Source organism: Schistocerca cancellata, chromosome 3, assembly GCF_023864275.1.
Source record: "Schistocerca cancellata isolate TAMUIC-IGC-003103 chromosome 3, iqSchCanc2.1, whole genome shotgun sequence".
Classification (NCBI taxonomy): Eukaryota; Metazoa; Arthropoda; class Insecta; order Orthoptera; family Acrididae; genus Schistocerca; species Schistocerca cancellata.
The window spans coordinates 522,633,162-522,660,371 of NC_064628.1; the positions used below are offsets into that span (position 1 = coordinate 522,633,162).

The window sequence follows — 27,210 nt, forward strand, 5'->3', positions numbered from 1 at the left end:
TGAATAATTTCTTTTATCTCCTCATACATTTCATCAATTTCGTCATCATCTGCAGAGCCAGTTGGCATATAAACTTGAACTACCATAGTAGGCATGGGCTTCGTGTCTATCTTGGCCACAATAATGCGTTCGCTATGCTGTTTGTAGTAGCTTACCCGCACTCCTATTTTTTTATTCATTATGAAACCTACTCCTGCATTACCCCTATTTGATTTTGTATTTATAACCCTGTAATCACCTGACCAAAAGTCTTGTTCCTCCTGCCACCGAACTTCACTAATTCCCACTATATCTAACTTTAACCTATCCATTTCCCTTTTTAAATTTTCTAACCTACCTGCTCGATTAAGGGATCTGACATTCCACACTCCGATCCATAGAACACCAGTTTTCTTTCTCCTGATAATGACGTCCTCTTGAGTAGTCCCAGCCCGGAGATCCGAATGGGGGACTATTTTACCTCCGGAATATTTTACCCAAGAGGATGCCATCGTTATTTAACCATACAGTAAAGCTACATGCCCTCGGGAAAAATTACGGCTGTAGTTTCCCCTTGCTTTCAGCCGTTAGCAGTACCAGCACAGCAAGGCCGTTTTGGTTAGTGTTACAAGGCCAGATCAGTCAATCATCCAGACTGTTGCCCCTGTAACTACTGAAAAGGCTGCTGCCCCTCTTCAGGAACCACATGTTTGTCTGGCCTCTCAACAGATACCCCTCCGTTGTGGTTGCACCTACGGTACGGCCATCTGTATCATTGAGGCACGCAAGCCTCCCCACCAACAGCAAGATCCATGGTTCATGGGAGTACACTAGTGTGTAATAAAGACACTATGTCACGTCCATTCTAAAATGTCTGGTAGACAATGCTGTAAATAGTTGGATGTACAGCCCAACAGCATATGTATTGCTTTATGAAGTATATTGTCAATAGTCATTCAGAAATTGAAACAAACAGTAACGTTAATAAATATAATACTAGAAGAAGAAATGACAAAACTATCCATAATGTATTCCTGGCTTATTCTTGGTGTGTCACTGAAAGGAGTGAGGTATCAGCCAAAAAATTTGTCAACCACTTACCCCCTGATGCAAAGAGTGTAGCAGATAGTAAAATTAAATTCAAATACAAACTGAAATCATATGTACTTGACAACTTGAACTCTGTAGAAGAATTTCTGAATGAGTAATACCAATGTGAGTTGTAATAAAGAGAGAGGGCATTGCTGTGAGCCAAATGCCTTTTTGTAATGTAATTGGATAGAGAAAAAATGTATTCACCAAGTGGTGGCCGGAGAATACATATGTATAGGTATTTAAATTTGCAAGCTTTCAGAGGCAGTGGCTCTTCCTCCTGGCAGAACCCTGCATCAGGTGAGATTTGATTGTCAGAATGAGAAGAAAAGACTTTCCTTCTCACCCTGTCCAATAAGCCTCCCCTGACCCAGGTTGTGGGTGACTTTTTCTGAACTGTACCTATTTCCTAAACTTAGGTGACTATCCTCTAGTAATTAAAATACTTCAGAAAGGAGGAAGGTCCCTGCAGTGATGTACTGGAAAGTGACACCTAAAGAAATGTAGAAAGAATGGTCAAATATGAGCATTACAGGGGTGAATAATGTCACGAAGAGAATACTAGGTGTGTCATATTGTAAGTATGCTCCTCCATGCCGCTGGACGGAGTGTCAGGAGTGAAATAAGTGCCTGAATGTCTGCTGAGTATGATGATCTCAATATGTCATGTGAACATGTGTTTGCACGGAATAAATGATTTCGAGAAAGTTAGATGTTCCTGAAAGAAAGCAGTTAGCCAGAACAGGGTCATCACGTCATTACCCCTTCTGTAATTACTGCAGTTGATGCTGCTGTCAGAAGTGATCAATGGCAGGTGGTGGAAGACATTTGGGTCATGTTGGGCATCAGTCACAATACCGCTCATGCCATCATGACAGAGCATTTGAAGTTCGGGAAAATCTGTACTGGGTTTGCTACAGCCTGACAAGAGCAGAAGTTGAATAGAGTATTGACATCAATGCAGCACCTCAAACTGTATCACAATGAAGAAGATTGTTTCCTGTCCAGTATTGTCACAGGAAATGAAACATGGTGTCACCATTTTCAGCTTTAGAGCAAGTATCAGAGCCAACAATGGAAACAAATGGGCTTATCTCCACCAAAAAAATCCAAAGTCATGTGCAAGCCAGCTCTGGGAATGTTATGACGAGCTTTTTCTTTGCAGCAGTGGCCTGCTGCTCATTGACTTTCTGGAACACAGCACCACAATTAACGAACAGTGGTACATGGACACTTTGTAAAAATTGAAGTTTGTATGCCAACAAGTATACATGCTCAAGAATGGTGACCAAGGACATCATTCTGTTGCAGGATAATGCTCACCCACATGGTGCCAATGTTGTTCCAATTACACTGCAGCAGTTTTGCTGGAAAGCCCTTACATGTCCTCCATCTAGTCCCGATCTCTCATTGTGTGTTTTTCATATTTTAGGAGCCCTGAGGAAAGACATTCATTGCTGCCTATTTACTTCAGATAAAGAGGTGTATGGCTGGGTAGTGTCTTGCTTCCATTGGCAGTTGCAAATATTTTTCCACGAAGGCACTGACCATCTTGTCTCACAGAGTGATCAATGTATTAACAATTATGGCATTTACTTTTGAAGTACACGTGGTTATAAATAAAGTTTCGCTGCCTGAGCCAGTGAAGATGAAAAACTATTTACCGTATAGGTACCAAACTTTACAGGAATGATATTCAGACTGTGTGCTGCAGGATCTTCATTGTTATTAACATTAGTGTCACGACTTGCTCTTTGGCCTGGGTACGGGTACAGCAACGTAGGATTGAAACACAAGTATCAGTGTGCATTACAGTTGCAGAGAGTCAACTTGGGTCTCGACAAGGTGAGCATGGCTTTACTCATAGAGCCGTTTTATCAAAACAACAGTGATAATGTTTCTGATCTTCCTGGGTATCGGCACATTAAAGGAATATTGAGAGGTCCTCTTTCTACACAGGGGAGAACCAGAATCATAAGTTCGAATTAGTTGGTGATTTGGGAATTACTCCTGGGAGAGCCAGATAGCCACCTGTGCCATAAATTGTTGAAGAAATTTCTGTTGCTATGGCTTAGAATACTGTATGCAACATTTAATCTTCAAAAAGTGCACAAGAGGCATCACAATAGCTGAACATCATGTGGTCTAACACTTAAAAAGTTTGGCAAACAATTGTGAAATTGCTACGCCTACAAACTTCCAGGCTGTCGTGGATGCAGATGGTCATCACAATGAGTAAATACTTTTGTCTCTCACAAGATGCCAGCAATCAGGATGCCCATGAACTCATGTGATACTTAGGGCAATAGTAGAAAGTGATGAGTAGGAATCGTTTGTTGACAAACAACCTGGGAAATCCGAGTGTCGTTTGTAAAAACCTGTTGAGTTTATGATGCAGCCACCATATTTAGCAACTTGAAGTACTTTAATAAGACTAGGACCAGATTTAGCTACAGCTTTTGTGGCAACCTCCATGTTAGAGGTAATGCACACAATCATATCTTGAATCAATGATTCTGTGTAGCAGACTTTACAGTTCTGACAAGCGAAATTTAACTTGCGTATGAGACCTTGCAAGTCAGCTGCCTAAGCTGCATACAATTGTTTATGACACTGATTTAACTGTAGCCTAGCTGCAACAATGTGTGTCTGCTGACCATAGTATTCAATTAACAGAGTACAGAGATCACTAAAAGACAATTCACTTGGGCCCGAGAGTGGTTTCAATTTTTGTACCACTTCGTATAAAGGACTACTAGAAGACAAAAGGATTCTGCTGCCTACCAGAAATGTAACAAGCAAAACAATGGTGTTCAAAATGACAGAGGTAGTTCCCAGCTCCTCAATGACGTTTCGAATACAGCGAATGGCAATGGGGTCATAGCCACAGCCACCAACTGATGTGTTTGTTGTTGCTGAGACATGGGCTGGAGAAGAGCAGACTCTTTGTGTCATTGCTCTTGAGCTGCAAATTGCTGCTCCTCTGGCTGCTGCTGCTGCTGCTGCTGTTGCAGTGACAGCAGTTGTTGCCAAAGTTCCATAACCTAAGAGTACTAACACAGGAACCAGAAGCAAATGCATCACGTGAACCTGTGATCGAGTCTCTGGTGGTGCCAGACAGATGCTAACTGTAGTGTCTCAGATCTGCCGTCAATATCTTCCAGGCACCCTCCTGGTTTACTCTTGTACTCTTTGGAGTTCATAAATCCCTTTTTGTTCTCTTTAACTATGCACTACACTTTTGCCCTCATTGCCCAAATGGCTACTTGGTTCCCTCCTAAGGTCTGGTCTTCAACCTTCACAACGCCACTCGCCTATCCCCAATCACAGTGCTGCATCTTTCATTCCAGCAGAGCACAGGCTGCCTCTTAGCATATTCTGATGTCTTTGTTATGGATGTCTCAGCGGCATGGAGGAGCATACTTACAATATGACACACCTAGTATTGGACACAGTTCATGAGTCTGAATCTCACTAACTGGTTATATAATGTCCAGTTCTTCCTGCTGAGTGCCCATGATGATTTCATTTTGGGGTCTCTTCTGTCTGTAAAGTGTATCCAGACAGGGAAGTGTTCACTTGAGTGAAGATCACAGTCAATTTCCCAGTCTGCATTATGTGCAAGGGCAGGTGAATAGAAGGAAAAATCAACAGCTGTGAATGTATTGCTTGACACCTCACTTTATCTTTTTCCTGGCCTCCGTAGTTGCTGACTTCATGTTGAGCACATCTCACAGACAAGTAACACTGTGATAAACTTTGGTGCTGTTCCTTGCTGATTCCTAGTAAATGGCACTTCTGTACACACACCTACCTGCGTTATCAACATCCACACCATGCTTGTTATATACTCTGTCTCATTTTCATTTCACTGCCCCTTGTAATTATCTGAAAAGGAACTTTATATACTTTCTAGACACACTTGTGAAATATAGTTTTTAACCAGGGAAAGTACTGCCTGGGGCATTGTTGACACTGGTGAGTGTTGGCCTGCAGGTCTCCCGTAGCAATTCAGAGATAGAATCAATACTGACCTTTCTGAAACAGAGAGTACTGGGCAGCAGATGTAGCCATTGAGTACATTGGGTGAAGCCCGTGACATCGCAGCCAAAGAAGTGTGGCTAAAATGCACAGAATTTATACTTAAGTTGTGTTCTTTATGCAGTATAGAATTTTTCTCAGGTAGCTCTGTTTATGAGGATATTATGGTCTGCAGATTTGATTTCTGACCCTTCAATTAATGATTGTTTGCCATGCTGCTGACAGTCATTTCTTCCTGTATGGATGTTCTTGCAACATAAGAGGTGATCACATTTTTGTTTAATATTTTGTGCTACATGGACACAGTATTTTGTGTTTCACATGTCTTGGTTTACTGAATCAGTGGGAGCTAAGTCTCTACGTTGAAAACATGGTAGTATGAATTTCACCACTGTTAGGGAGTACAAATCACACGGGCTATATTGTAGTGAGAAAGTCAACATCCAGTATGGACCTGGAAACTGTCAAACTATGACTGGAACAACTAATACAAACCCAACAGCTTCAGCAACTAAGAATCCTAACTATAATTTTGCAACCCCTACCCTTAACATTCCCGTCATTTGTTTTCCGAAAGAAGATTGATCTTCCTACATTTTTAAGCTAATGGACAAAGCTAGTTGAAAAACTATTTTTCCTCTCTCAGAATAAACCAGAAATCGTGTCTTCATAAACTAGCACCACTGGTTAACCCCATAGATGTACCATCCAACAAATTGTGAAAATTTTCACACATATTTCTTCGCCCAGACCCATTCTGTAACTTCTTGGCTGCAATTTCACAGTGTACAAAGCAACATTTACATACATTTTTATTGTGGTTTCCTTAGCTGCAGATTTTATTTTATGTAGCAAAAATGCCAAACTTCATACTGTGTTTTGGATAGCCTCACATAGGGAAATTATATAAAATATGCACTGACATTGACAGATTCTTCCTTTGAGGATGTTTTAAGCATTTTAATTTGCTGAAACCACCAGAAAATAACTGCAGGGCAACATTTGATTTAATAAAATGTGGTATACTTTACAGGATAGCCCATGTTGTTCATCCAGGGAGCTGTCAAACAATGGTGTTTATATATTATCATTTCAGACAGTAGCTAGCAAGCTCGTAGCAAGTCAACAAGGAATAGAACTCATGCTGGTAGAAAAACTTACCCATTGCATAGTTCTTGGTACAATCCCTGTCATTTACAGTATTGTGTATCATATCAGTACTGATCCAATTGTTTTATTTGACACAGGTGTGCTGGGTGCCTCTTCCAAAGAGCAATTTGTAGTGAAGAACAACATGTAACTGCATTATGCAAGCAGGGTGTAAACTGTTAGGCTTTATTAAGAGATCAAATGCTCATGGACCTTATTGCAGTTCATTATTGACCCAGTCCCCAAACACCAGATAAATTGTTTCTTGCATTTTCTGTTCTAAATGTCACAGTTAAGTTCTAAATTGTTACGGGAGCAAAAATTGATCAATGAACAAATGCACTATCCTGTAGGTTTACTAGCATTGACATGCACTTATTGCTGCACAACATGTTTTAGTAAGCAAAAGTTCTAGCTATAGGAAAATGAACTGCCCTCAGCCACTAGAGTGACAACAGTCATTCAACAATTTGTGTTGAGTTAAAACTTCTGAATGTAGGTCAAATTTCTGTAATGATGCCCCTGATTTTAAAATCCAGCATTTAATCAACTACATATATGTTCTTTCAATACTGTTTAAAAACTGTATTTGGAATTTTTTTCCAAATTAAGCTATATGTGAGCTTCCAAGTTCTTATCACACTTAATTGGATGTTTATCTTGATATTGTTCCTTGCAAGCTCAGAACTATTAATGATCAAGGAGCAGGAACCATCTATCACTTTCCTTATATTGTTGTGGCCCATCATAGAGTTTCCATTGTTGATTTTGTTCTTCTTCTTGAAATTATTTACAGGCCATAATGAATGAATGTATGAATTGGTGTCATAGTCTTCTTTCTTGTAACAGCATAAAAGAAATATTTGTTGCCTACATGTAAATTCCTGAGATTGCTTTTAAGAAAGGATAAACTGCTATGCACCATATAGTGAAAATGTTGAATTGCCGACAGGCACAATAAAAAGACTGCTAAACAAGTAAACTTTTGGCCAAAGAGCCTTCTTTTGAATTAGACAACACATACACACAAAATGAGATTTTCACTCTGCAGCAGAGTGAACGCTGATATGAAACTTCCTGGCAGATTAAAACTGTGTGCCCGACTGAGACTTGAACTCGGGACCTTTGCCTTTTGCGGGCAAGTGCTCTACCATCTGAGCGACCGAAGCACGACTCACGCCCGGTACTCACAGCTTTACTTCTGCCAGTATCTCATCTCCTACCTTCCAAACTTTACAGAAGCTCTTCTGCGAACCTTGCAGAACTACTGCAGAAATAGTGGCAGAAGTAAAGGTGTGAGTACCGGGCATGAGTCGTGCTTCGGTAGCTCAGATGGTAGAGCACTTGCCCGGGAAAGGCAAAGGTCACGAGTTCAAGTCTCGGTCGGGCACACAGTTTTAATCTGCCAGGAAGTTTCATATCAGCGCTCACTCCGCTGCAGAGTGAAAATCTCATTCTGGAAACATCCCCCAGGCTGTGGCTAGCCATGTCTCTGCAGTATCTTTTCTTTCATGAGTGATAGTTCTGCAAGGTTCGCAGAAGAGCTCCTGTAAAGTTTGGAAGGTAGGAGACGAGATACTGGCAGAAGTAAAGCTGTGAGTACAGGGCGTGAGTCGTGCTTCGGTAGCTCAGATGGTAGAGCACTTGCCCGCGAAAGGCAAAGGTCCCGAGTTCGAGTCTCGGTCGGGCAGACAGTTTTAATCTGCCAGGGAGTTAAACATACATACAAACATTCATGCAGATGCAACTCTCAACCATATGACCAGTGTGTCTGACTGTCGAGGCCAGACACACAGAAGGCTTTTTGTATGAAACTGTACTTGTCCAACAGTCTTTTTGTAATGCCTGTCTGCAGCTCAACATTTCTGCTGTATGTTGAGTAGCAATCTATCTTATTTATAGTGAGTCATTATTCTTTCCTGGATTTTTCAGTGTTTGATCCTGTGTTTCCTTTTAACTATTCCTTGTCAGTAATGTGGCAGTATATAAGGGAGCTATTGCTATTGCTGTGATGTAGTTGTTACCATTTTAGATATTTTTAATGTTGTCAGTCGTTACAGTTTTACTTTTGGTTAAAATTTATTCTATACACAGTTTTCACTATTGTTTGCTTATTCAGTATCATTCGTGCTGAATTAATTTTTTTTTTTTTACATAAACAAAAGTGTTTTTCAGTAACAACTAGAACAAGGCTACTTGAGGCAGGATCACACATTTAAGTGCACAAAAATGAAATATACCCATATAAAACTGCACTTCATTGAATTGTTTGTAAATAAACAATGGTTCTAGGGGCCTGGACATCGAATACTGATGATTACTGTACAAGATTCCATTAGTAACAATATTCTCTTTGTCTTCATTTGGTGTGTGCACTAGCTTGCACTGCCATTTGTGCAGTGACATTGTTTAATATGAAATCTGATTCACATGCATCTAGGCATTTTCACACAAGTAAAGTATTGTTGGAAAGTCATGTTTCATCCAGAAAAATATACTTTCAACAGGGAATTAAACACCTACTTTTGTATTTACAGTGTAGTGAGATGTATCAAGTGAACCACACAGTTTCGTTTATTCATTTTTATAGATACGAGATGTGATTAAATTGTCTTTTTTTCTTTTAAGGTGTGTCCCAGCAATCAGTTTGTTTATTAGACTCGGATTAATGTAAAATTGTAAGCTTTGCTCCCAAAAATTACATAGTTGTTACTGAACATATAAATTGTAAACTTTTGTTCAATTTTAAGTTCGCAGGTTAATCAGACTTGTGGAGGTGTGACAATTGTGAAAGTTGGAGGTAGTAGACCTGATCTTCAACAGCAACAGCTTCTTCATTCTCAACAACAGTCTGCCTTGACATCTGTTACAGCAAACAAAGAACTTGTTTGCCCATCTCAAATGGTCAGGTAAGCTCCATCTCACTTTAAAATTTAGTTTTGATGTTACATTGAACTACTGAAATTATCTGTTCTGTTGCCTCCAGTATCCACTGCATTTATATGACTTTCTTAAAGTTAATTTATGCAGAGTTTTAACATTGCTAAAATGGAGAAGCTTTTTAGTTCGTGGCGTGCATATCTACATCTACATCCATATCTACATCCATACTCTGCAAGCCACCTGTCGGTGTGTGGCGGAGGGTACCCTGAGTACCTCTATTGGTTCTCCCTTCTATTCCAGTCTCGTATTGTTCGTGGAAAGAAGGATTGTCAGTATGCTTCCACCTGACGGTGTGTGGCGGAGGGTACCCTGAGAAGTCCATTCTTCTGTCACTTCACAAAACAAAAAAAGCCAGAATGATTGTAAGATCTGAGTGTAGTGTAAAAAAGAACTTTAAATAACCAAAGTTAAGTATAAACAGAAATTATAATATTTTAAACATTTGTTTTTTATATATTTTTGTGTGTGAGGCCACATGCAAAGGATAACTTAAAAACAAAACCTGACAGTACATATTTGGGATGAGAACACACTGATTCTCTCAAGCAACTGACTGGAGATTGGAGAAGATAAGTTCACTGCTGAGTTTTCTGGCAAGACAAAATTGACATCCAGTTTTTGTAATCTAGAATCATCTGTGATTGAGTTAATGTGTGGAGTCTAGCCTCCTGTTTTCCAAAGATATCAAAAATTGATATTATTACTATGTAGTGTCATTCTTGTAGTTAAAAAGATGGCGTTGGTGAAATAATCAATCACATAGTTGCCTTGTTACCAGATATAGTAATCTCCATTTATTTTGTTACGGTGCCTAATCCATCAAAACTTGCCAGTGGCACAATACTGTTAAAGAAGGTGCTGAGCAGTGTTAATGAGAAGGTATCACTGTTTTCTGTGAGACTTGCAGTCCTCATCATGGTAAGTGAATCACATAGGCAGTCTGATAAGTACCGTGGAATGGATATGAGATTGCCTTGTTTCTCCGAGCTTTATGTTGCTTGCTGAAAAGTGGATTCACCCAAAATTTTATTTATTCTTACATCAAAAGGGGAAATTAAAAAATCTTATATGTAATCAAGTTTTGTTTTAAATTAATGTTACAGTGATTTTTATAAAAGATTTTGCTTCATTGTTTGTATACTACAATTATAATTTTTAAAAACTGTAAAAAATATATTATTTGACTTTCTCTGTCTTTTTATAAGATTGGAATAAATAAGTAACTGGGCAGTGGTGACTGATAAAAAGTGGCCTGCTCCACAATATTTCTTTTTTGTTCCCAGATATTAAATCAAATCTGTACCAGAGTTTGGTTGAAAGTACTCCATGCAATCCAAAGTTAAGCATTACGTTTCAAGTAGAGTTTCAAGGATTTAGCAGTCTCTTTCAGTGAAACTCAATATTGAATGTCTTTCATTTGAAATTTGCCAACTCTCTCTCTCTCTCTCTCTCTCTATCTCTATCTCTATCTCTATATCTGTGTGTGTGTGTGTGTGTGTGTGTGTGTGTGTGTGCGCGCGCATGTGCATTTTAGTTGTCGTGTAGCTGAGGAACACTAAGCTACATACTCTCATAAAGCTTTTGTGTTTTTAGTAAGATAAGGTATATAGTTTACTGGTAGCTTATAGCAGCTTTTTTGTGTGAAGTTTCCTGTTATTTCATCACATTGTTTAAAGATATTGTAAAAATTGACCAAGTATGAGAAATGTGTGAATTATCGTAAGTTAGTGAGTTATGTGGTATGTTGTGAGTTATGTAGCTAGTGGTTTTACTGCGGTGATCGTACAGGGAAGCTACAGGTCGTATAGTAGGAATTTTTATAAATAAAAATCTAAATATTCATTAGTTCAAAATCATATATCTCCGAAAGTTCTACACCAGTTGCTTTGAAATTTTGACACACTCTTACATTTGAATACGCACCACATGCTTTGTAAACATTTATCAGATTGGTTCATAAGTCTGTAATGTTTTTATTTTGCGTGTTAGTATTCCGATTGCTATGGGTTTATTGATTTTAATTTTTTATTTGTAGTTCACTGTTGCAGTTTGAGTTTATATATAGTCATTTGGAGATAGTGTAACTGCGGACGCTAGAAAATGGAGTGCGAGGTAGACAAATCAGAACATTTCCAACATATTCTTCTGTTTGAGTTCAATTGAGTGGTGACTGCAGTGAAGGCAGCCAGAAACATTTGCACAATGTTGAGGGTAACACATTTGAACAGATCATGACACTGAAATGGTTATCTTGTTTTAAGGAGGGTTGTTTTGACATTAGTGTCTTTCCATGTTCAGGAAGAACTTTGGGGTTTGATGAACATTGTTTAAATGCATTAATACACACTGACCCATGTCAATATACTCGAGAATTGGCAGATCTCATGAATTGTGATCATTCCACCATTGTGCGAGATTTGCACGCAGTGGGCAAGGTTCAAAATTTGGGTGTACGGGTGGTGCATGCTCTAAGCCAAAATCACAACAATCAGTGGGTTGTCATATGTGCATCTGTGTTTGATCATCATCACTTGGCTTGTGAACAACACCAACCATTCCTATCCTGTATCGTTACTGGCAACGAGAAATGGTGTCTTTATGCTAACATAAGGAAAAGAAAGGAATTGTTGAGCCCAAACAATGGAGCATCTTCCTGTACAAAGATCTTTGTGCATCCAAAAAAGATAATGCTATGCATCTGGTGGAAAAGCAATGGTGTAGTGTACTACGAATTGCTTCTCCGAGGTGGAACCATCACTGCTGACATTTATTGTCAACAGTTGAGACTTCTTGCAGATTCCGTCGGACAACAACGATCAGGTAAACTGCGTGAAGTGATTCTGCTCCTAGATAATGCCCATCTGCATTCTGTTAGACTGACAAAAAATGGTATAAAGGAGTTGATTGGGAAGTTATTCCACACCCACTTTATTCACCTGATCCTGCACCCTCAGATTTTCACCTTTTCTGTCCTCTGTCGAATAGCCTTCAAGGAATTTCCCTTCTAGATGAAAATGCACTCCAAATGTGGCTCAACAAGTTCGTCACCTCAAAACAATGCAACTTCTACAGTTGCGGAAACAAAAGCTTACCCTAATGTTGGTAGACTGTTGTAAATGGGGACAGAGAAATGTTATTGATGACTAAAGTCTCTGTTATGTGTATCTGTTGTGATTATTAAACATACAGGAAAATGCTACCAATTTATGCAACAATCAAATACATTATCTGTATGGTGCTCTAGTAGGTACATAAAAATGCACTTATTTGAATGCAACATTGTGTCAAAATTGCAAAGGAACTGGTGAAGAGTTTTGGAGATTTAAGTTTTTGAATACGTAGCATGAAGTTTTTACTAGCAATGTTTTGGTCCTTCAATAGGTGTATAAAAATACAAGTATTCAAATGCAACATCATGTCAAAATTTCAGGAAGGAAAAGGGGAAGGAGAGGGGCAGAGAGATGAGAAAGGAGAAGGAGGAGGAGACAGACAAGGAGAGGGGGAGGAGGAGGAAGAATTGGACAGGACAGCAGAGAGGAGAAGATTAGGGTGTATATCCAATTCCTATACATATTAGAAATGTTTACCTTCTCTTTTATTTATCCAGGCTGAACCACAGCAATGTGCCGCTGGGAGCAGCCAGTAGATCAATAGTGTAGCAGGAAGTGAGAATATGTACCCGTCATGCACTGTTCGAGAATGCTGGACAGGAATTGGTGAGGCTGTAGAGGGAGGGGTGGGTAGAAGTAGGAGCAAGTAATTCGCAACAGACAATCGGTGTTGTTTGTAAGCCAAAGTCAGATTGGAAAATTAAGATGAAGAGGATTCTTTTCCTAGATAGCATCCATGGACACTGCATAGGCGCACAGTTGCAGGAGACATTAAGTAAGAAGTGCCAAGTCACCAACATTTTTAAACCAGGTGCCTGGTTCCATAAATTGACAGAAGTCCTAGGGGCTTTGTGTAAGGATTTTATTAAAGGGCATTGGATAGTGATAGTGATAGTGGAAGGAATGGGGAATAGTATTGGGTATGGATTGGGCTTACAATGTAGGTGGTGAATTGGACAGGATTGCTACTCAGACTTGGACCACTAATGTTCGTGGTTCCAGGATTATGCTCATCCCCGTTGTGACAAAGCTGCGAGGTGAGTTAATATGGGATTTTAGAGAGCACTGATGGCTACTCATAAGGCATTTATTTCATTGATGCCATTTGATAGTAACCATAGGTACAGCTGAGACTTAAATAGAATTGGGAAAGGATGATTACTGAAATACAAGTGACACTGTAGTAGGTGGATCTGGGCTCTTTCATGGCACAATTCCAGTGATAACATGTAGAAGGACTAGACATTTTTTAAGTTGAAGGCAGATAGGAAGTATCCCTACTTCAAGAAAGTTTCTTTAATGCTGTAATATATTTTGATAAATGGAAATTGCAGATCAGAATATGAGACTAAGTTTATTTCATCAAAATATTAGGGGAATTAAAGGCAAAATATTTGAATTTCTAATAGACCTTGACACTGACACTATTTGTACCTGTGAGCATCATTTATGTACTGGAGAAAGATTAAGGCTTCATATGGAGGTGTACATCTTATCTAGTTTCAGTGCAAGGAGTTTCTTGCAGAAGCAAGGAGTACCGGTAGCCATTTTTGTTACAGAAGGGAAAAGTGTCCATTTATGCCAAATGTAATATCCCATTCAACAGAGTTGACATGTCAAAACATTGGAAAGACCAAATATTTGAAGATTATACAGAAAAGTTTGAATTTTCGAAGGACAACTTTTCATTATACAGATCCTCCAATTCAGAGTACAGGGTTTTCCTCTCCAGACTTGTTGATGTGCTTGGTTCTTACGAGAGGCATGAGGTTGATTTTGTGGTGGCAATCTCAGTATAAACTTTCTGACAGTATTACAAAAGAAAAGAACATTAATGGATTTACTTGAATCTTACAGCCTAGTACATCACAGACTATATCTTCATAGATTGTTCTCTAGTGACGGAGACAGTGTGAGGAAAATTAGTGGCAGCCTGTCAGACCATGATGAATACGTACTAATGGTGGAAGGAATCATGGCAGGGTCTTATCCCAAAGTAGGAAACAAATGATTTAGAAATATGAGTCGACTTGCAATACAGACATTTAAAGGCAATATTGAAGTGCTAACTTGTCAAGAAGTATACAAACAGACAGCTAGAGCAACAAATATATTTCTCAAAACTATATCACTTTCTTTAATAGTGCTTTCCTATTAAAAAAGTACAGGCACTTTTCTGGTCTAATAAGCAACCTTCCTTGGATAACTGATGGTGATGGAATATCATGTAGGTGGAAATGAGAGCTGTATTATAATACACTGATGGGAAAAAAAACCAACACCAAAAAATAACTAATGTAGAGTAAAGAAATTTCAGGAGTACATTTTTCTGGGTAACATTTGTAAGTGATTGACATTGCAAGATCACATGTTAATGCAAGTGCGAGGCAAGCCATTGCAAATGTGAAATGCTGGTACATTAATTACATTAATAACTGATCTAACTGCCAGAATGTAGACTGCAAGCATGCAAATGTCCATGGATTGTGTTGTACAGATGCCAGATTTCAATTGGTGGAATGGAGTTTCATGTCTGTTGCACTTGGTCAGTCAGTAGAGGATAAGTAATGTTATTTGAGGATGATGCTGGAGTTGTCATCCTTGATGCCCCATATGTGAATTGGAGACAGATCAGGTGAATGATCAGGCCAAGGCAACATGACGACACCTTGTAGAGTCTGTTGGGTTGCAACAGCAGTATGTAGGCAAGCATTATCCTGTTGGAAAATACCCCCTAAGACACTGTTCATGAATGACAGCACAACAGTTTGAATCGGCAGATTGGTGTACAAATTCACAGTCAGGTTTCATGGGATTACCACGAGAGCGCTCTTCTGACATATGAAATCACACCCCCCGTTGTAGATCCAGTGTGTCTACCACGCGGACAGTTTGGTTGCAGGCCCTCAACTAGCCTCCTCTTTACCAACACATGGCCATCACTGACACTGAGGCAGAACCAGCTTTCATCAGAAAAAACAGCAAAACTCCACCATGCTCTCCGATGAGTTCTCGCTTGACACCACCGAAGTTGCAGATGGCGGTGGCTTGGGGATAGTGGAATGCACGCCTCAAGGCGTCTGGTTCAGGGCTGTCCATGAAGTAACCGATTTGTAACAGTTCATTGCGTCGTATGCTAATTGCAGCTCAAATTACTGCTGCAGATGCAGTGCAATGCACCAGAGCCATATGCCAAACACCATGATTTTCCATCTTGTTAGTGCCATGGAGTCCGGTCATCTTCTGACCATACATTCTCATGGCCACCGCTATCAGCAGGCATGCACAGTGGCTACATTTCTGCCAAGTCATTCTGCAATATCGTGGAAGGAACAACCAGCTTCTACTAGCTCTATTACACGACCTCGTTCAGACTCGGTAAGGTGTTGATGGGAATGGTGCCTTTGTCACCTTAAAGCTATTCTTGACTAACATCAACTCACCACATGTGAACTCAAAAGATAACTAATACCACGACTGTTACAGCGTGTATTTGAAGCAAACCTAGTTTGCATCCTTTTAGTCTAACTATGAGCGCCACTCTCTCGTGTGACTGCCGTGAAATTTTAATAGATATCATCTTTCAGATGCTGGAACAAACCAACCAAATTTCGTTTATGTCACACAACTCGTCCTTGGTGTTGCAATTTTTTTCTTCGTCATTGTGAGGAGGGTAGTCAGAGCCCAGTAGCAGAATTTTTCTACAGCCAGTACTGCAAAGTGCTGATGTATGTGATCAATAAGCTAAAACAATGCACTACACCAAGAAAATAGAAAGCTTTCAGAACAAATTAAAACTATATGGTCAGTTGTGAAAGAGGTATCAGGTTAGAAACTGGGTTCTCAACATATTACACCTCTCCTGCAAGCGAATGAAACTGTTGGTGATGAATCAGAGCTGTGAAAAATATTTAATGACCACTTCTTGTCTATAGTCGATAAGTTAAATCAAAATTTTATTGGTACAGAATTCTTGAAAGTTGATGTTCTGAGACAACTACATCACTTGTAACTATAGGAAGCAAGTGAAGATGAAATTGAATCAATTATCACACTGTTAAATAGAAAAGATGCTCATTGGTATGACACAATTTAAAGTAGGATTATATAAAGTCCAGTGAACCATATATTAGCTGTGTACTTAGTCATCTGTACAATGATCTTTCAGTGGCCAATTTCTTGACAGATGGAAATATTTGTTAGTGAAACCAATTTACAAAAAGTGTGATTTTGAGAAAGGAATGTACAGAAGAATAGTGGCACATCTCAGTACACACAGCTTGCTGCCTCAGTCTCAGTTCGGCCTTAGGAAGGGAGTAACTACAGAAAATGTGTTTATTCTCTTCTTTGTGAGGCAATAGTGGGGCTAAAAGATAGTTTGGGGACATTAGGTATTTCCTTCAATTTAATGAAAGCATTTGATTGTGTGTGTGATGTATTACATTTGCAGAAGTTGAAATATTTTGGGATTAAGGAAAAAGCTTAACAGTGATTCACTTCATATCAGGAAAGTAGGAAGCAGAAGGTTGTCCTCCACTGTCAACAAACAGAAAAGATGTTTCAGTCTGACTGAGGTCCTCTAAAGTGTGAGTCACCACGGAGTTCTGTTCTCGGTCCATTACTTTTCTTGATACACTATGTGATCAAAAGTATCCGGACACCTGGCTGAAAATGACTTACAAGTTCATGGCACCCTCCATCGGTAATGCCACTCTATCAGGCATACGTTCAATCAGGTGCTGGAAGGTTTCTTGGAGAATGGTAGACCATTCCTCACACAGTGCTGCACTGAGGAGAGGTATTGATGTCGCTTGGTGACGCCTGGCACAGTCAGCGTTCCAGAACATCCCAAAGGTGTTCTATAGGATGCAGGTCAGGACTCTGTTCAGACCAGTCCATTATAGGGATGTTACTGTCGTGTAACCACATCACCACAGGCTGTGCATTATAAACAGATGCTCGATCGTGTTGAAACATGCAGTCGCCATCCCCGAATTGCTCTTCAACAGTGGGAAGCAAGAAGGTGTTTAAAACATCAATGTAGGCCTGTGCTGTGATAGTGCTACACAAAACAACAAGGGGTGCAACCCCTCTTCATGAAAAATACGACCACACCGTAACACCAGTGCCTCTGAATTTTACTGTTGGCACTACACATGCTGGCATGTGACATTCACTGGGCATTCACCATACCCACACTCTGCCTTCGCCACATTGTGTACCGTGATTCGTCACTCCACACTTTTTTCCACTGTTCGGTTGTTTACTTGGGTTACTTTCATTCTGTTATCTCATATGATGATACGTTTTTGGGAAACTGTATGCACTCACCAAGAATACTTGTAGCCCATAAACTGGTGCATAGACTGTTCTGCAATGTTCGCTCACAAACTCACATATGCCATTGTATAGGTGTCTTGGAATTTTGGCTCTGCAGTCCCTGTACACATATTCTATCATGGTGTTAGTTGTTAAGAATATTGGCTCATTTAGAAGAAACTTCATTCAATGAACACTAGGTGGGAAATTATGTACACTTGGATAACACTTCCTTAAGCACTGTACAGAAGTGTGTGCACTCTTCAGCAAAAGTAGAACGTGTTGTTCAGAGGTAGCATCTTTGATCAGTAGCAAAACACCCTGAGTCCTTGGTTGAAACCCAGCCACTGCTGGAATCATATGCAATGGCAACTGAAGACTTCTGGCGTAAAAAGTCACCCTTGCTCTGTTAGTAGTCAATGGCCTTGTTAAAGAGGGCGGAGGAGTAAACAGGTTTGAGGCACTCTCTTGCCCTTGCAGTGGGAAACTTCCCCTAAAAGTAAAAGAATTAGCAAAGATCAATGGCATGAGGATGCAGAAGACAAAGGAAACCACTACATTAAAGACACAAGGTGTACCCACAGGACATGTTGCTTGACTTGAAAATTATCATGATAATTTCTCCATTGACAAAATATTACGGAGGAGTCCCATGAGAAAAAGAGGGAATATCCAAAGAAAGGGTACTATTCTACAAGACAGAGTGTGGAATGTCAGAAGAAGATCGAACCTGGTAGGGAAGTCAGAAAATGTGAAAAGGGAAAAGCAGATATTCAGTCTAGATGTAGTGGGGGTCAGTGAAGTGAAACAGAAAGAAGATAAAGACTTCTTGTCAGATGAATATAGGGTAATATCAACATCATCAGAAAATAGTATAATGGGAGTAGGATTCATTATGAATAGGGTGGTTGGGCAGAAAGTGAGTTACTGTGAACACTTTAGTGATAGGGTTGTTCTCATCAGATTTGTCACGGAAGACACTGTAAAATATCACTAATTCGCATTGTAGGATAATGAGAAAGTTTTACTGCTAAATGGGTACAAAATGTATCAAGTAATGCACACAACCATGTATACATTTCAAGAAGAAAAGGTGATCTTTTTACGTGTAACTTCACTGCGCAAGTCCCAGATGGCAGCATAGTGTATGCAACTGGAAAGCGTACGAAACACAAACATGGAAGTACAGCACTGTTTACGAATATGGGAGAGAAAAAAAAAAATCATTTTAATTGATTATTACTGCACTCCCACTTCTATTAATATGGTAAATGTTGAATACTGTCTTTTGTTTATAACATCTTCAGTGTTAACAACAAAAAGTCGCTGCCTTAGTTTATCGAAATTGCTTTTAACAAGTGGCTTGGTGAGAAAATCTGCTTGCTGATCTGTAGAGCTGACGTATTCCAGGTTGAAGAGGAACAAGTTGAATTTTTCTCATACAAAATGATATTTCACATCTGTGTGTTTTGTTTGCTTATGATGCTTGTTGTTGATCAACTGGGTGGCACTTTGACAATCCATATATAAGGTGGTAGATATTTCTTTTAGCCTCATAATGTTTTTCAAATTGACTGGATCAACACAATTGCTTTTATGGACTGACAGCAAGCTAGTATTCTGCTTCTGTTGTTGACAAGGCTACCACTTTCTGCCTTTGAGACTCCAAGCTATAGTGGCTTCACTGAGTTTGACTCTGCACTCCTTGGGTAAAATAAGCCATTAGAGAATGTTCCTTTTGGGTATTTTAAGATTCTCATCAGAGCATTCCACTGTGTATTTTATGACTTTTTGGGGTGCTGACTGGCATTGTGCACTGCAAATGATGTCAGTTCTAATTGCCGTTGGTATGTGGAGCAAGCTTCCAACAAGTTGATGGTATGGAGCATTGATAATCTTTGAACTGAGTCCCAGCTCAGAGTACACTTAACTGTGATCACCAGGTATTGCCACAGCACTGCAGTGCTTCATGTTGTATCATTCCAGAACAGCCATTGCATATGACTCTTGATTTAAGAAGATAAGAGCCTTCTTGAAACTACTCTAAACCTACATAATGACTAACACTGCTCATAGTCACGTAAAATTCCTGCCCCAAATCAGTCAGCAACATATTGATGACTTCTCAGACTCTGATTCGACTTGAGGACCGTCGTCGATTTGAGTTTCAGTGTAGTCCATGCCATGCTTGTATCGAAATCCTCTAAAAACAGGTCAAGCTGTAAAGCTATCCGCAGTTCCATCTGTTTTCATCCTCATTTTGAATACCTACCTGTTGTCAAATATTTCGTAGTTTGCTGGGGTTTCAGTCATGATCCAAGTTTCATTAAGATTAAGTGCATGCATATCTTTTTAAATGGCCTGCTTCCATTTTTCTGAACTGTCAAAATCCATTGCATCTTTGTATGAGACAAGTTTATAACAGGGTCAATCCATGCCAGGTGGTCTAGAGGTTCCCACATGACAATCGTGAATTTTGATAAAACTGCATGTGAACATTCATTCGTGTTCCCAATAAACACTGGTAAAGTTTCATAATGATCAGTTAAATACTTGCAGAGATATGGTCATCTGTTGACCCCATACTCAGTTTTGAACAGTGCACTCATAATTTTTTTGCAAATTTGAGACTTAATATCCTCTGCAGTATTTTCTTGAAAGAAACAAAATTTGGCCATGTTGTCCAACTTTTTGTACTCTCTTCTGTGAAATAACAGAAAAAAATTTCTGAGCAGTCTTCATATGGATATTCTGAAGCAAAGTCAGCCAACAAAACAGACTCTTGGAAAAAATGTGGAGCTCAACTTTTTATGTCTCCAGAAGTAATAGCAGGATAAATGTGAAACTTTGTATGTAATAACTTAACTCAAAATCTTAAACATGGCTGTGAAACAACAACTGTGTAATTGAGAACAGATTGAATAATCAGCCAACCAGTTGCAAATACAGGTTTATTAGCCCTTGACCATGGCTTTGATATTTGTAAAAATATCTTCTTGAGAAGTATTTGCCTTATTACATCACATGATGAAGTAAGCGTCACAAGATATTTCCGTAAGTTACATGTACCTAACGCTAGAGACTAAGGCCAACTGTTGCAAATATACAGAGTCTGTATATTTTATCTTGTGACACCTATTGCATCAAGTGATGTAATAAGGCTAGTACCGGTACTTCTGAAGAAGATATTTTTACAAATATCAAAACTGTGATCAAGGGATAGAAACCTGTAATTACAACTGGTTGGCTGATTTTTCAATCTATTCTAATAACTTACCAATAAAAGGTACAAGTATATAAAATTTTCATTCTCCTGCCGCTTTCCAGTAGTTTACAGATTGAGTGCAAAATTAACATTTTTTATAAGAATGTCAAACTTGTAGTTTCAGCCCACTGTTACGACACTTTTTAGACTGTTCACACTAGAAAGTCCATGTTCTCAACCACCTAAAAAAATAGATTTAGTATTGCAACGTGAGAGCATATAAGGCCCTAAAAAACAATGACAATGTGGAAGTCTATTTGAAAATACACCAATATTCCACTGGTACTCAAATTAAATCTGACATCTATTAGTATGTCCTCCAGTTGTTTATTAGTTTGTGGGGAAGGTAATATTAAAAGTTCTAATGACTAGGAAATAAGGCCAAGTCAGAAGAACTTCAAAAACTTCAAAAAGGTAGTGTTTTTTGTCACAACTCATCATAACAAATTTCAGTTCCCCCCACCCCCACTCCCCCCACCCCCTGTAGTAACTACGGAATCAGACTAGTTAAAAATTTCTAAATTTAACTGTATATTATCAAGATGTTGGAGATCATGGTAATAAAATTATTGCATTACAGCTACAACACATTTCATATAAAAAGCCTTTAAATTTTGCACCATTGTCACATTTGCAAATTTTGGTGCAGTTTCATAGCAGTCTGCCGGATTTTTTTTTTTTAATGCATCTTACAGAGGATTTTGAGTATGTCTCTTTTTTTTATTGTGCAATGCCATTGATGTGATAGTTTACTTCCAGTTTAAAGTATGACATATTTTGCGTTCTCATAGTTCGTAGTTTATGTTGAACTTCACTGTAATGATGAAAAATTGTATGAATGTGCTGCTATGGGCAATACTAGAAACCACTTCTTTTAAAGTGAGAAAACCAGCGTCCCCATCGCCATAGGTGCATGCCCGAAGCTAGGCTTTCTTTACATGGGATCTCAAGCCCGATGAAACGTTTCTTACAGTGTCAAAGGCCAAAGCTATAAGAGGTCTCATTTACGTAGTATCCTAAGCTAACATGTACTTCAAGCTACATGAATTTTTTGACAGGTTTCATTGATTTGCTGTTGACTGTCAGGAGGAAAAATAACCAGTCAAACACTGTCATTGATGGAGGTGAAATAACCACAATAATGTGCCGTTCCAGAATCCAGCACTTGTCACTCCCTGATGGCCAAAAAATGAAATTTACGGGCCATGTTGGTGCATAAAGCTTATTAAAGCATCATTCTTGTCTGCAACAGTCTCAGATATTTCCAATTTAGCACTCTTTCTCATAAATGCATGCATCATATTGCTGTGGCTGGAAGTCCGATTATTAATATATCTCCTTCACTGTTGTCACCAATTTTGGCCAGAAATGACGATTCATCATTTGAACCTCCGCTGACCTGAATTGTTTCATCAATCCGCAAAAAATTATGATTTTTTTTTTTTAGTTCCGGCTGGAGTGCACCCATGTCTCCTTGTAATGCTTCATTTCATTTGATATCTTTTTTGCTAATAAAAGCAAATGTAATGCCATTTTTGCCAATTGATGAAACAACAGTGTAGGTCATTAGATTTTCAAATGATGCATGATCTTTTCTGGCCAAAATTTATTGACATTATTGGAGGAAATACATTAAAATCAGACCTCCAGCAAGGACAACATGCTGCATACTTTTATAAAAAAAGAGTGGTAGGTTTGTAATATCTGCGAGACTTCTTCTGAGTGTAAGGGTGCTTTAATAAGCTTTATGCACAGACATGGCCCAGTTTATTTTATTGGTCATAAAGCTGTGACAACCACTGGGTTCTGGAACAATATATTATTACGGTTACTCGAGCATCATCAGCATATTATTGCAGTTACTCCAGCATCATCAGTGACACCATCTCTCTGGCAGTATAATTTTGCTCATGACATTCAAAGCAAATTAATGAAACATGTAAAAAATTCAAGTATCTTGCCAGAAACATAAGCTTAGGATACTAAAAGAGACCACTTTTAGCTGTGTCCTCTGACCCAGTGAAATGTATCACTAGGATTGGAATCCTTTGTGAGGAAACACACCTATGGCTGCTATTGTACAGCTTCGGGCATGGCGTCTGTGGCGATGGAGGTGCTGGTTTTCGCACTTTAAAAGAAACTAGCAGTGGTTAAACCACCATGGACTGTAACAGACATTTATACAAATTTTCTTTCGTACACTAATGTTCAACATAAACCACAACTTACATGGACACAAAATGTACTATACCTGGAACTGGAATTAAACTAGCATATCTGTGGCATTGCACAACTAAAAAAGAAATACTCAAAATTCTCTGTAACTTTAATACTTTCCAAAAAATGTCAGTGAGACTACTATTACCCTCACCAAAATTTACAAATGTGAAAACAGTGTCAAGCTTGAAGACAGTTCATATAATGTATGCTGCAGCTGTTATGAAACAATTTCACTACTATGATCTCCAGTGCCCTGGTAATGTACAGTTAAATTTAGAAATTTATAATCAGCTGTAATTATTTCAGCAGACAAGCAGGCTGAAATATGTGATAATGAACTCGTGACAAAAAACAGTGCCTCTTTGAACTTTTTCAAGTTGTTCTGATGTGATCTCACTTCCTATCCTCAAGATTTTTGATATTATCTTCTCCAGTGAATGCTAAAAATTGTAGAACGTAATGAAAGATGTCAAATTTAATTTGAGGACCAGTGGAATATGGGCCCATTTTCAATGCACCTTGCTATAGCTTTTTTAGGGCCTTGTATGTTTACACGACAAAAGCAAATTTAGTTTTTAGGTGGTTTAGAATATGGTCTTCCTAATGGAAACAGTTTAAAAGAGCTTGCAGGTGACTTTTTCTTGCAATGTGGGCTAAAAATACCCATTTTTGGCATTTTTACAAAAATAATCAACTTTCCCCTTAATTTGTAAACTGTTGGAAAATTTTATATTCTAAGGCCTTGTATTGGTAAGTTATTACAAATAAAGGGTATGTTTATCCCGCAAATACTGCCAGAAGTATAAAAAGGTAAATTTCACATTTTTTTCATCCAACTTTGCTTCAAGTTATCTCTATGAAAATCACTCAAGATATATTTCTTTATTATTTTGCTTAAGTGAATGTAAGAATTTATACAAGATGGCCAAGCTTTATTTCTTTCAAGCATATATTGCCAGAGATATTTTATCTCGAATCTGCTGAAAACTCATCGGTGAACTATTGAATGGAATGGCCCAGCAGTGTGTCACACACATTGAGGTTGGCATATCTAACTGGCATTTTGATATTTGCTCTATCTCATAAGTTCTACCTGCTTGATTCACAAATTATATGCAATCTGCAATGAAATTATGTTTAGTACAATTGATTTCATCTGTGGGTGGCTTAATTGAAGTCTTCTGCCTGATTCACCCTCTTCTCTTGAGTAGGCCGTTCATCCTTAGTGGTTTCAGAAACTGTTCATCATCTTTCTTGACATTTTTCTCAGATTGACGATCCCAGTTTAATTTGTGCATGAAAACAACATTTCAGTGTATTTTACCTTGATCTTCATGAGAAAACCAACTTGATATCCTTTCACCTGTGTATCATATTCAACCAAGAAACCTTTTTCAGCTTAGGAATCCCATTTCTGCCATCTCTCCTTTGTAATGTATATGTACCAGGTGTACCGGTATGAAATGAGCGTTAAGATACAAATGTGTCGATAGGGAACATTTGTTGTGAGCGAGCCTTAATTTTTGTTTGTTTGGTTGGTATGGCATCTGTCAAAGATATTTAGTATACATCAAGTCATGGAACAAACAACATTATCTGTTTTCATCTTGTTAACAATGTCGAATTTTCTGCCAGGAAATGATGATTTGCGAAAAGCATTAATTTTTTGATTTCATTTGAAAAAAAGTGCTGCAGAGTCACATCGAATGCTTGTCGAGGCATATGGTGATCATGCTCTATCAGATGCAACATGCAAAAGATGGTTTCAACGCTTCAGAAGCAAATGGCAGCAATGCTAAATGTTGCACAACAAACAATTTCTGACCGTTTGAAAGCTATGGGAAAGATCCAAAAGTGTGAAAAATGGGTGCCACATGAATTGAATGAAAGACGGATGGAAAACCGAAAAACCATTTGTCAAATTTTGCTTCAAAGACATGAAAGAAAATCAATTTTGCATTGAATTGTTACTGGCAATGAAAAATGTATGTATTTTATGAATCCTAAACGGGAAAAATCATGGGTTAATCAGGGACAACCATCAACATCGACTGCAAAACCAAATCAATTCGGCAAGGAGACAATGCTCTGTGTTTGGTGGGATCAGAAAGATGTGGTGTATCATGAGCTTCTAAAATCCGGTGAAACTGTGAATACTAATTGCTACAGACAACAAATGATCAATTTGAACTATGCATTGATCGAAAAAAGACCAGAATGGGCCAGAAGACATGGCAAAGTAATTTTTTTACACGACAATGCACCTGCACACAAAGCAAAACTGGTTCAGGATACAGTCAAAACACTTGGCTGGGAGCTCCTACCCCACCCGCCGTATTCATCAGACTTGGTCCCTCCCGACTACCATTTGTTTTCATCAATGGGACACGCATGGGCTGAGGAACACTTTGATTCCTTCGAAGAAGTCGAAAATTGGGTGTGTGATTGGTTTGCTTCAAAATAGGAACATTTCTATTGGTGTGGTGTCCACAAATTGCCAGAAAGGTGGTCAAAATGTATAGAAAGCAATGGTCAGTACTTTGAATAAAATGTTTTTACTTTTCAATTCAAAATCAGTGTTTCATTTTCACAAAAAAACACTCATTTCATACCGGAACACCTGGTAAACCATCTCTCCAAATACCCTGAGTTTGGCCACATCACAGTCAAATGCAGTCCATAATTTGTGAGGTGCTTTTCCATTAACATTGCTTATACTTGTTCTGTTCAAAATAAAATTCCCATGTTTATGGCCTTGACCCATAATCTTATTGGCAGACGGCTTGCATGAAGCATTATCCTTGGAGTGTCCACCAAAGTTCTGTTCTCATGTAGAGCTGCACCAATCTGTTGCGAGCTTGTAGGCTACTGAATTTTGGTGAATTATCCCAGCATTCTGAATTATTTTAACTAATTCTTGATTAATAAATTATAGTCAGTTCTGAATTTTGATGCATTATGCCATGGTTCTGCATTATTTTGTGCACCTCTGATTAATAAATTCTATTAGTTCTGATCACTTTAATTCTATGCTCAACTTGCTTATCACTAGTTTTTATGAAATATTCCAGCTGTTTGCCCACTTCAGACATATCTTTTGAGAAATACAAAAATTGCTAATTCGAATAGTCATCTTTTAACAAAAGAAAGTACCCTGAACTATCAACTGAATTAACTTGCGCAGGGCCACAAAAATCACTGTGAATCAACTTGCATGTCTTTGCTGACTTTGTGTCACTTTTATGGAAGGGCAACTAATGAATTTTGCCCATAATACAGACCACACATAAGCTTTTATCTTTTTACTTAAACTAGATTTGTCATCTGTTCAAAAACATTTTTACACAGGGAAAATTTTGGTGTGCGAGCCTTTTGCTCCAGATTTTGAGATCTACATATCCATATTTGCCTGAATAATGTTATTTTCACTCAGTGACATCCTAAACTTCATTCTACCTAACTTTTCTTCACAAACTTCCACTGCAACAACATTTTTCCCTTGAAGAGTCTGCCTATTGCCTTATCAGATTTAAATGTTATTCCCTTGTAAAGAACTGGTCCAATTGAGAATACATTAAACTGAATCACTGGCATATATAAACATTTGATATAAACATTTGACAGATATTTCCTCACTCCATCTTTCTCTATCAAAGGTTAATATGTGTATGTCGCCTTTCCTTGTGATGAAATGAAGCTACCATCACCAATATAGATTCGGACTTCACTTTTTCTCTATCAAAGGTTAATATGTTTATGTCGCCTTTCCTTGTGATGAAATGAAGCTACCATCACCAATATAGATTCGGACTTCACTTTTAAATAGCCTGTAACTTGTAACCTATTCAGTTTGATTACAAATGTGATCAGCAGCACCAGAATGTAAAAACCACGCATTTTTATCTACATGTTTGCTTCCTAGTGATAGAATTTTGCTTACCGTATTTACTCAAATCTAAGCCACACCTGAAAAATGAGACTCAAAATTAAGGGGAAAAAATTTTCCCGATTCTAAGCCGCACCTGAAATTTGAGACTCGAAATTCAAGGGAAGAGAAAAGTTTTAGACCGCCCCTCCAAATCGAAACAAAGT

At 38.5% G+C, this 27,210-nt stretch overlaps 1 protein-coding gene across 3 annotated transcripts in view; it reads left to right on the forward strand.

Annotated features, from left to right (window-relative positions):
* The window catches only part of LOC126175335 (protein melted), a 256,862-nt gene that overhangs the window by 75,042 nt on the left and 154,610 nt on the right, over positions 1-27,210 (forward strand). For all 3 annotated transcript variants that reach the window (XM_049922055.1, XM_049922054.1, XM_049922056.1), the window contains one exon: positions 9,012-9,170. In XM_049922055.1, coding sequence (XP_049778012.1) covers positions 9,012-9,170 — 159 coding nt within the window. The remainder of the gene's footprint in view (positions 1-9,011; positions 9,171-27,210) is intronic.